We start from the raw sequence: 11,331 nt of genomic DNA, 5'->3' as shown, positions 1-11,331 counted from the left end.
TCCCTACAGTGTTCATAGCGAAACAACACTGCTGTCTCATAGTACTGAAAAAGAACAAACGTGATTTTGTAGAAATTGTCGAAATCAAATGTGAAACTAGCCAATATTAATTGACCTATCTGAGAAAAATGATAAAAGGAAATTCTCTTGCAATTAGTGCTTTGAATTATTTTTAAGCATTGGGTGACACTAGACATTGCAACCAGGAAAAGAAAAAAGAATATGGAACTCAGGAGAACTGAGCTCCTTCTGTGTTCTTGGGTTTGATTTCCAGCTCTACCACAAATCTCTGGTTAAAACTTCCTACAAGTAATTTATTATCTTTGTCACTCATTTCTCCATTTTGGAATCAAAGTATTTCCTTTACTATATTTTGTATATTTGGACTGTAAGGTCTACTGCCATATATGGCTATAGCATAGAATATAAGAAGCCTTCACAATGATCCCTGGCATGGTGGTCTAACATGCTGAGTCTCCAGATCCTATCATATAAGTGATACTAATGCTAATTCTGTCCTTTGCTTTTTAATTTCATCTGAACTTTATCTTGGTGAAGTGCCCCATCTTAAAGAGCACTGATCTCCACAGACATGCTGAGCATCTTCCACAAGAGTTGGGGGCACTCGTCACTTCCCAGGAGAAATACGCTACCTTGAACAATCAGACACAGTCTCTACAAGGTAAGTTGAGATGGTTGAAAGAGTTAATAGCTTATCTGTAAGGACTCTGTTCATTCATCCACAAGCACACTCACTCATATAGGTATATCCTATATGTCAGATTAAAAACAGGTCAGGCACTGTTTGAGCGGCACCTAAAAATCTGTTATCAGTACTTGCCTCAAACAATTGTACCATGGTTCATCATAGCAAGTGAAAAATACTTTTGTTTACTTTTACCTCTCTGAGAGCCGGTAAAAAAAAGAGCCCTTTCTATAGTTCAGCTGAACACTAGACTGCCCAGAGATAAGCAACAGGACAGACACTAGCATAGGACACCAGCTTATTCTCACCAGAGTAGCAGCACACACAAACTCTATTCCACACCCTCCAAGTGGGTGGGAAGGCTTCCCGCTGTGAAACCTCACTGTTGGCTTTCGGTCTAAAACCAAAGGACAGCACTGAATTGAGACAAAATCTTTCCAGTCATATTCTTTACACTTACATAGGATGTGAAAGAAAAGTTCTGTGTGTATGCATGTACATATCTATATTTAACCATCTTGTAAAACTGAAGTAGGACACTACCGATTTAAATTCCACCAGAGTTTTTGGCCATACACACCCTATCCGTTCTCATCTGCATAGCTGCAAAGCTTGGGTCACACCTGACTGCCAGCAGGGTTTACTGTAGGTAATACCACTTCCACAATACCGATAGCTGACCCAACACAGAATCAAGATACTACCCAGTACAACAAAACCACTAAGTATATAGGACAGGGAGCAATTAAGAGTTCAAGGGGCCTTGGGTATAATCAGGGATCTCTTCCATTTCTAACCCTCATCTTTCCAGCTGCTCTGATACTGCTCAGGGTCAGAAACCTACTGCTTGCCTTCACAGCACCTGCAGGTTCAAGGTGGTGGTAGGAGAGTTGGAAATTCTCCTTTTTCTCCCATTCCTCTGGAAGAACAGGCTACCCAGCCCAGCCTGACCCAGCCTTCTCCCCTCACCCATTCCCAGACTCACAGACCTCCCATGCACAGGAGCTCTGCTCTGTTCTTGCTCTTTTACTGGGCAGGATAACATCCAGCTGAGGAGTGAGTGTGGAAGCACGAGCTGCTTTTAGCCCTCCCGCTGCTCCACACTGAAGTGCCATGCAAATACCACTGCCCAGTTCCACAGAGAATCAGGTTTGCCCATACTTGGTTGAACATACGTCTAGTTTCATTAATATTATGAGTATCAATGCCGAGTAACTTTAGCACTCTGTACCTAGAAAGTCACAGTATTAGCAACATGTCAATATATTGCCCATGACTGGGGATTTGTTTCAAATCTATACCACTGTTCATAGGAGTCTTGGCTGCTACACTGTAATGACTCAAGCAACAGCTCATACCCATTACAATGATGAAAACTTGGCTGCACTTGAGCCATAACGCTCAGTTCTGATGATATGAATGTACCACTTGAAGATGAACACCAGCCCATGTGAAAGTAAATGTCAGGAATACTTAGCGTAATTCCTAAAGGTCTGGTAATAATATTGACTGTATTGTCACTGAAGCAGTTATCGTAAGTAAGTTTTGGCAATACTTTATTTCTACCGCGTATCAGTTGGATAGGCTACGGGATGGGATGGAGGGTGCTTAGACACCCTGTTAAGGTATTAACATGAACATTGCTTGATCAAACAACTTTAGTAGGGCAATCCATGCATATAACTCTGAGTACGGTGGCAGAGGAAAATAGACACCTAAAAGCTGCATCAGCAACACCTATTCCAGTGTTCTGATCTTTACGATTTTGGCTGTAACTATTCTTAAAACCAAACACTTCCACTTGAAACCAAATAAAAGCACCAGAGCAGGACAATAAAAGCACCATGTTCTATTAAGAAGCAAGGCGCAACTGACGCTGAGAAAGATATTATAGCACACTGGCATTTTACAAAAAACAGGAGACGGTGGTACCATGATTATTGTCTCCATTGGGTTTTGGTATTACCAAATATAAAACTCTCACTCACTGAGCTGAGCCATGCATTACCTAAACCTGCAAGGTACCAACACTGCAAAAGAAGGTTGTAACTATAAATACTATATTATTACTAAATGATGATTTATACCACTACCAAGACAATAGTTCGACTCTACTTACTGACCAGCTGTTGAATTGGTTTACAGAGCAAAATAAAAATCCTAGGTATATGTCTCTCCCGAGTTATGTAGAAGTTTTGAACTTCTGGGTATGACTTATTGCTATAATGAGCCACTCCAAAAGCCCAGATGCAGTCCAAGCAAGTATTCACATGCCCTAGTGCTGACCCCATTGACTGCTGGATTGACAGCTTTTAGACCTAAGATCCCCTTCTGTGTTTGTTACAGTGGCAGTCTTACTAGAGGTACTTCTAGTTAACAAATGTAAAACATAATAAAACTAAGGTTTAGTCCTAATTTGATGTTGTAGAATTGCATTGCTTGCATATGTTATATAACATATAACCAATACAACAGCCTCCTATATAAAATCAGCTACTTGCATATTAATCTGGCACAAGCACTCACTAGCTGCTGAGAACAGGTCTAAGCCATGACTAGGATGTCCAAGCCCTAGGTGGAGTGAAATTATGGAACATTTAGACTAGATTTCTTCCAGATTTATTTTAGATGTCCTACAGCTGTCATCTCTGTGCTTCTTAAGGGACCTTAAATTGCCACATCTTTGCCCCACACAGTCATCTAATGTCTAACTGAGGAATGAAGAGGTCGGCATAGAGTAGCTTCCTCGGTTCAGCATTAGGCTTTAGCAGTGTCCTGCTCTAAAATGTACAGTATTTCTGCTGTCCATGTTGAAAATCAATTACACTATCTTTTTCTCAAACTGTCAAAAGCTACCTTTAAATGGAGATCCAATGTTTTCCATAGGTTTTATACTTTCAAATCAGAGAAGTGAAAAATCCCATTTTTGGCTATTGAGTCTATTCTGGATATGCACAGATGGAGTGAAATTATTTTGTGGTGTAACTGATAAAGAAAGTTAATCACTAGATAGAAATTGGTTGGAAAATAGATTTAAATGGCAGAGCAATATAACTTGCCTTATTTGGCTGCCACCGGCAATGCAACAGAAGTAGCACTCCTGAGATGCAGAAGAGATGTTTATAGCAGGGAAAACAACACAGAGACAGACATGCTGAGGTCTCTTCCACTGATAACTTTGTGGTAATTGCCTTTCATGCCCTGTGGCATGTAGGATGCACTAATTTGGCATTCAGTGAGTACAGCAAAGAAGCAGAACGCAAACAAAGAAGAGGCAAACTCTACATTACTGCTTTACATTACTAAATTACCAGGGCACAGCAGTGTTTGCATCATCACAAAGTCTGAAGAAGACATTTCTATGGACCAACACCATCCTCTTCCCAGAGTCCAGTCTCATTTCTACCAGCGTAACCTGACTGATTTCAGCAGTGCTTGCTGACCAGGTTGCTGTAAGGTCTGGTTCTGTTTGCTGGCTGAGATTTTGCCCTTGGTTTGAACCCCAGCTGAGTGGTTACAGGCATTTCTTCCTCTTGTCCAAGTGTCTGCTGACATCTCCTATATTGAAGGTAGGGAATCTTCAAAAACTGTTTACACTGAAATCAACATGAATTTTGCATCTGATTTTACTGGGTTTAGAACTTGTACCCATCGCCCCTTCCTCTCTCTTCACCAACTACTGCATAGAAGCAAAGTCATCAGTATTGCTGAGCATAGCTCAGTTCCCAGGCACCTTCCTCTGTCAAACAGGTTTTTTAAATATTCTTAATTTACATTTTGGGGTTTTCTTCTGTACTTTTCATACTGGCAGTGTCTCACCTCTTAAAAACCACATACAGCTGTGAGTATATGTGTTCCCTCTTTCTCATAATAGCTGACCCCAAACACAGCAAGCCTTTATTACTAACTGCAGGGAAGAATACAAAACACTATGCTCTACCTGACACAGCTGTAGCTCCTCTGCATCTGCTTTACAGTCACTCATTCAGCATCCAGACTCATCACTTCACATAGTTTAATTGTGGGAGAACAGTACCAAGGACAACAAAAATGACAGAAGAATGGACTAATGTACACATACAGGCATACACGCATACACAAAAATGAGCATATGCTCACTAATTTTTATTATTTGCTGTTTGTAATCTGGTCACACCCCTGGTCCCCAGCCCCATTATGAAAAATTTTATCAGTGTACTGTTCCACACACAGAGTGGTCTTTTTCACAAAGATTAGGCAGCAGTTGCCAGAGTGAGATTTTGTATTAGTAACACACTGAGGCAATAATTAGTAATACAATGATCCTTTACATCCTCATGAATTTGCTAAAATAGAGGCCAGGATTCACCTCTACGGAAAGTAAAATCAGCTCCCATTGCATTCAATACAAGTTGTACACATTTCTGTAAGAGATGAGTTGAGTGCAGAGAGTTTGATGGTTATTGTTAGAGCAACTCAACTAAGATGCAACAGATGCAAAGAGAAATGGTTGGAGAGGGGCAAAGAGAAAGTCCAAGGTCTAAATGCCAGGTTTGCATGTGTGCCAGCTGCTCAGCAGCACACGAGAGGGTGGGGGGAGAGAGAAAGAGAGGCAAACAAATACTTACCAGGTTTAATTTCCAGCAGCTTCAGCCTGGAATCCTCAGGAGGATGCAAACGCCTCTTTTTGCGCCAGCAACGTGCTGGGTATGTGTAGAGCTGACCTGGGGCCAGGCCTGAAGATTAAAAGCAAAAAATAAATATCATCGCATTTCAGTTTGTAAACCACAAGCACTGTCTCTAGCATCTTTGTTCTTGCCCTTCCAGCATCTCCTTGTTGGAGGGTTCAGTCCTGCAAATTGTGAGGCAGAACTATGCACTAAAGGCATCCAGTGCTCCTGAGGCTCCTCAGCACCTCTTGGGATCAGGCCTACAGAGAATCTAGGTCTCACTTATACACTTCACTCAGCTCACTGAAACCAGAGCTGCACATAAATAATTTCTGATTTCTTCAGGGTAAATAGAATTTCAGACTCTCCTGGGTCACAGGGGCAACGCCTCCTCCATGGGCAGAGAAAGCCCCTTGGGAGAGAAGAGATGAAGTTCCAACATGCAAATCGTAAGGCCCTGATGCACAAAGCAGCTCAGGAAATTTGTGTTTTCCAAGTGGGAGCAAATCAAGATCCATGAGGTCTGGTTATTTGGACTCTGTATTTTTGCCTAAATTCTGGACTTTTGTTTGAAGACGGATTCTTCATTCTGGTTATTAACTCCTCATGCCAACATCCTGAATGAGAGAGGAGATACAGCTGTAACGTTTATATTACTGCATGCTCCACTGAATTGCATTTGGCATTGCCAACTTCTGAGCTGCGCTAGGCCTCCTGACAGACACCCCTTACCAACGTTCAAGCTATACTTTGCTCTCTTGTGGTCAGAACACAGCAGGGCGTCGTGAATGCATCACTACTGGGGCACAGAAGCACATTGCCAAGTGCTTCAAAGTATCTTCAACTGCCCTAGATATTCATGACACAAAAAAATACCCAGCAAGACATAGAAAAGTTGGAAGAATTTCATTCTCTCCCCTGCTTATTCTCTCCATCCACCCATTTTGCTTTGGCTCTTCTGTCCTTCTGCTGTTGCTATTAGTCTTGAAGGGGCTACAGAGGGTGGCTGCAATTCCAGACTCATTGCCCTTAGAAAACAGGTAAGACCATATAAGAGAGAGGACAGGAGTGGTGTTACTACATCTGAAACTACACCAGCAGTGAACAGCTGGACAACATCAGGAGGGTGCCAGTAAAGCTCAAGGGCAGCAGGATGGCCCAAGAGTTCTGTCACCCCTTCTGAAGCAGCCAGGAGAATGTACCAGCTTGCGAACAAAACTGACTCATTGAACCAAATGACAATAATGGAAAAAAACAATATCTTGTTACTTGAGCCAGGGCGGTGGGGGGGACGACAAGAAGACACAAAAAAGTTATTCACCTCAAGGAAATGGGTTAATCAAATTCTGCAAGCGAAGCCTAAGCTCCTGGTTTGAAATGTTTCATCTGTTGGGAATGCCAGTTCAGACCTCAGTACTTTCCACCAACTTCCAAGGCCTTGGTGCCTTAAATGGAGCATCTACAGCCCACTGCCTGGGTATGGCTGAGCGATGGAGTATTCGCAGAGATCCTGGCTCTTCCAGGGCACAGAGTGCTACTGAACTGGGGCTTTTCACACCCTTCTTTCATTGCTGCATAGCTTGCTGGGCATTATGCCCACCCCAAGAAGGACACATTTCAGACTGGGGCACTTAGGACTGGTTTAGGGAATAAAAATGTGAATAACTATCACTTCTACAGTGTTTGGACACAGTTCTTCATGGCACTTTGCAAACATTAACCATGCAAACAATTGCTATTATGATGAGGTGGATTGTGCCTGGCTCTGATTTGAGTCATTAAAGAGGTGGAAGCAAGAAGCTTCACCCTTTCACAGCAGGTCCTGTGCAAGAACTCATTCACAACATTGAAATGGCAGTTGCTAGACCAAAGCAAGACAGAGAATCAGCCCTCCATTGTACAGGACTCCACAGAGGAGTCATTGGAATGAAGTGTGCTCCACAGCTTTGAGCATTTGTCCCAGACAGAGAAGAGCAAGGATTTACTGCAGTTTTGGGGAGTATCTGTCAACATGGGTTCAATTACTGAGTGCTCTTATGTGAATTAGCAGTTCAGCTTGGACAGTGAAAAGCAACCACAAATGCTGAAAGCCCAACAAGAAACAAAGCAGGTATCCTTCAAAAAACAGAGGTGGGAAAGCCTCTTCCCTAGAGGACATATAGCCCACTCCAGGTGGCAGATAGATCAATAAGAAATGGATGATCCAACATCCATCTCTGGACCCCTTGAAGCAAGCTCTCCGTTCCTATTCAGAATATCCTTGCTCATTAATATGTGGCCATCCAATGAGCTTAAAATACATACCATACCTTCACTTGATCCAAACCCATTGAATGCTACCTTCAGTTCTCCACCCTGACCACCATCTGTCGCTGCACTGGCTCACATGAAGCGTGGATCTTTGATTGTTTACACAAAGGAGGGGCAACAAGGAAAGGGTCAGTTCTGAACTCTTTGAATCTAGCCCCTTCACAGCTGGTCTTGCAGTACATATGGAAATAATGCATATACACATCTTACTGTCTTCATTCCTGGCTCAGTTGTCTCTCCCTCTGGTGCCTTATAGGGCAACCAGAGAAGGTGCCAACCATTTGCTTATAGAGGAAATAGCAGAACCTGCAGTGAGTTATGTTGTTTATCTCATTAGTGTAGAAGAGTCATAACTCAAAAGCCCATGTGAAAGGCTGGGGGAGGAGGGGAAAAGGAGGAGGGAGTTATGTGCAGTATTGTGTGAAATTAACCCTGAACTGTTTATCATGAGATGCAGTTTTCTGACTCCTTTAACAAAGAGGACAGCAAGAAACCAGGTTAGTATGCTGAGATCCTGACTCTCCTCTCTGTTTTTCAAGTCCTCTGTAAGTGAAAAGAGGTCCTGAAGCTTTGCCGTTTGTCTTTACACAGTTTTTCAGGTTAGGGATAGTAAATGGCAGTGAACACACCACACAAAACAGACACCAGGGTGGTTGGCAGAGAATTTTCAGAGTGCTTCAATACAGGTATAAGCGCATTGTGTACAGCCTGAAAACAGACATGCTAAAACTGTAGAGGGATGCTTTGACCCGCCACAATACTACAAGAAATAGATGATGCAAAGACACCCAAGGGAGCACTAAATGGGCTAATAAAAATCAAGAAAGGGGAGAGCAAACATGGGGGAGGAGGGCTGCTCCATTTTGCATTGATTATTCTAATTCAAAATAACAAAGAAATCAGATTTGGTGGCCGATGCAGATACGGGAGCCTTGTTTCACTTAAGACTCTGAAGATTGTTCCACCATTAGTCTCCACTGCAGACGTGCAGGAGAAATGCCACCGATTCCCTTTTGCAGGGTAAACTGCCAAACAGTTCACTATCAGAAGTGAGGAGAGACAGATTTGCACGGTGAATTTGCTCAGCGTAGTCCAGAGAGCTTGTGGCTGAGTAAGGCAAAGCATTAAGACCTCTTGGTTCCTGGTATAATGCCATAACACTGTTATGACAATTTCTTCTGTAAGTGCGGAGACCCCAATGAGAACCATACAAGACTACCTATGTCTATCTTTGTAGCAGATGCTCTTGCCAAAACATTACTTGTGGATATAATGGATGTATACCTGCTTATGACTGCATTCAAAGGGATAAAAATAGGAGCACCTGATTCATAACCAGATGCAACAAGAACAGAAATTCCTTGGGTAAATGGATTAGCCAAAAAAAAAAAAAAAAAGGAAATCTCGTTTTGCTTAAGCATAATCTTTTAGCAATGGGGAATTTTCAGCTGAACCAAAAACCCAACTGTGGTCATGAAACAACCTACAAAAGAAGGTTTAGCCCAGAACCTCAGACAACTCCCAGCTTGCAAACCACATTCAGCAGTCCCAGCTTACCCCGGTAATTTTGGCAGATGAAACATTCTCAGAGTATTTTTAACACTGGTGAACACCTGTTGTCTCCTGCACCAGAAGTGGCTGCATTTTACTATAGAAAAAGTTTTCTGATAGTACTGCAAGACAATACTAAATCTGCTTTGGGTATTTTAGGAATAGGAGAGTGCAAGGATCCTTCCCTCAGTATATCCTAGGAAAGGGAGAGGGAAAGTTTCGGCTAAGGACTCTTCAGAGGCGGCAATTGCTTTCTCAATCTGCCCCCAGGAGAGGAGGGAAATATCCTGTGTGTTCCTCTCAGTTCACCTCCTGCAAACTGGCCAGTGGAGGAGGTAAGAGCTGCACTTTCCCATAATTCCAGATATGGAGTTTTGGTGTTTTTTTCAGTATGGTTTACCAGAACTGGCATGTGTATATGCACACATGTGCATGTTGTGCTTCTGGTGCCCATGCACCCTAGTCCCCTCCCTGCCTGGATTCTCTGGTCTGCACTGAAAAAAACCCCAAAAAATAGAAACCCAGTTTGGTGCTGTCAAAAAAATCTGTTCCCTGAGCCGTACTCTAGCAAAATTCCCACTGGAATTCAGGAGGACTTCTCTCTGAGTAACATCTCGTCTTTGAACTGGTGACTGTCCTTTGCCTTTCAAACAAGGATTTCAGATGGATTTACTCGAACAAAGGAAAGACTGACCAAAGCCTACAGAAATAACAGTGCTCTTTCTCCCTTGAGCTTCTCAGAGCTTTGGAACAGGCACTATCCAAAGCTCTTTAAGGATGTATACCCACTTCTTTCTGCACCTGAGGAAACTGTGGCCACAGAACTGATATCCAAGTAACTTGTCCAAAGCAGAACCAGGAGTTATAAGTATATTTCTAACCATCAGAACAAATTTCATTCCAATAACTGGACTCTCCTATATTTTGCCCTGGCTTTATATCCTTACCAATATAACTCCTTATTTTCAGCATTCATCTGAAAAACTCCCACCTCTACCTCTCCATCCTGAAGATAATTCCAGTCCCGCTTAGAGTGGGGCGTTGTGTCTTCTACTACAGACGGGATCAATAGCATTAAAAGAGCTACAATGATGGAGCCTTAGAAACTACCATGTCAGGCACTTCTCTGGGTAGAGAGAGAATAATTAGGATGAGCTCTCTGCAGTTACCAAAGGAAATCCCCTGCAGGCACAGAGGTTTAGGCAGCTTCTCTTCTGTGTGGCCTGTAGCAGGTTTGAGCTCCCATTAATTAAATCCCATGAGGGCTCAGTGGCCAGCCCTCCATACATGCACATGCGTACACAGACACAGCGCTACCAACCTGGTCCCCTGTGCCTCTTCTCCATCCAGATGTAGCAGTTGTTCTGAGCTACCCCAGTCTGCGAATCCAGGAAGGGAAGGCGGACGCTTCGCTCAGCGCACAGCCGAGAGTTATAGCTGCGACAGTGCTCAATTGCTTCTTTGTAGAACTGGTCCCCGAGTCTGCCAAAAGAGACAGGGCAGAGAATAAGAAAGACCGCACCGCCCCTTCAAACAGGACTAGGAAAAAGGGGGCATAAGGTTGGTTTAAAAACAGACAAGCAGAAAAACTTTCCCTCAACACATGCAAAGCTTGTGGACACAAGACACTGCTGCAGCAGATCATGCAGAAAGTGCCACCAAAAGCTCAGACTCTCAGGAACTGGACACAGATCTTTTCAGTAGTGGCATAGCTACTGAATGAGCAAATGATGCAACCGCACTGGCCCATGACCCTGGGTCTGGCAACGTGTACGCCACAGTGACATTCTATTGTTTCTCTTCCCCTGTAGTTTGTCCAGACAATTCAACAAACCAGTCATTCGAACCCTATGTTACAGCAACTCCTGCAGTATATTTTGAGCAACCAGAAAGCCAGCCAAGTTTAGAAGAACTTCAGCATTTCTGGCGTCAGAGAGCCCATAAGAGCAAACGTAATAGTCCTTACATTGTGTGCCTCTGAGGCATGAAAACACATCCCTTAACAACTAGGGCCATGTCTGCAATGGTCAGACTAGACATTTTGTCATAGGCCTTCCAGAGTGTTCCAGTCAAGCCTGAGGCACCACCAGCAGCAGGCTACAACAGCAGCCGGTA

At 43.2% G+C, this 11,331-nt stretch overlaps 1 protein-coding gene across 2 annotated transcripts in view; it reads right to left on the bottom strand.

Moving 5' to 3' along the window:
• The window catches only part of DPF3 (D4, zinc and double PHD fingers, family 3), a 65,058-nt gene extending 54,364 nt beyond the window's left edge, over positions 1-10,694 (bottom strand). The window contains exons 1-2 of one of the 2 annotated variants that reach the window (XM_010285890.1): positions 10,538-10,694; positions 5,314-5,421 (exon numbers count right to left, since the gene is read on the bottom strand). In XM_010285890.1, the coding sequence (XP_010284192.1) occupies positions 5,314-5,421; positions 10,538-10,562 (133 nt within the window). In that variant the 5' untranslated portion in view covers positions 10,563-10,694. The remainder of the gene's footprint in view (positions 1-5,313; positions 5,422-10,537) is intronic. The other variant, XM_010285891.1, reaches the window with a different exon arrangement.
• Between the last annotated feature and the right edge of the window lie 637 nt (positions 10,695-11,331).

Source organism: Phaethon lepturus, unplaced genomic scaffold (genome assembly GCF_000687285.1).
Source record: "Phaethon lepturus isolate BGI_N335 unplaced genomic scaffold, ASM68728v1 scaffold15114, whole genome shotgun sequence".
NCBI lineage: Eukaryota > Metazoa > Chordata > Aves > Phaethontiformes > Phaethontidae > Phaethon > Phaethon lepturus.
The sequence above is the reverse complement of the archived record's forward strand: the minus strand, read 5'-3'. Positions and strand labels throughout refer to the sequence as shown.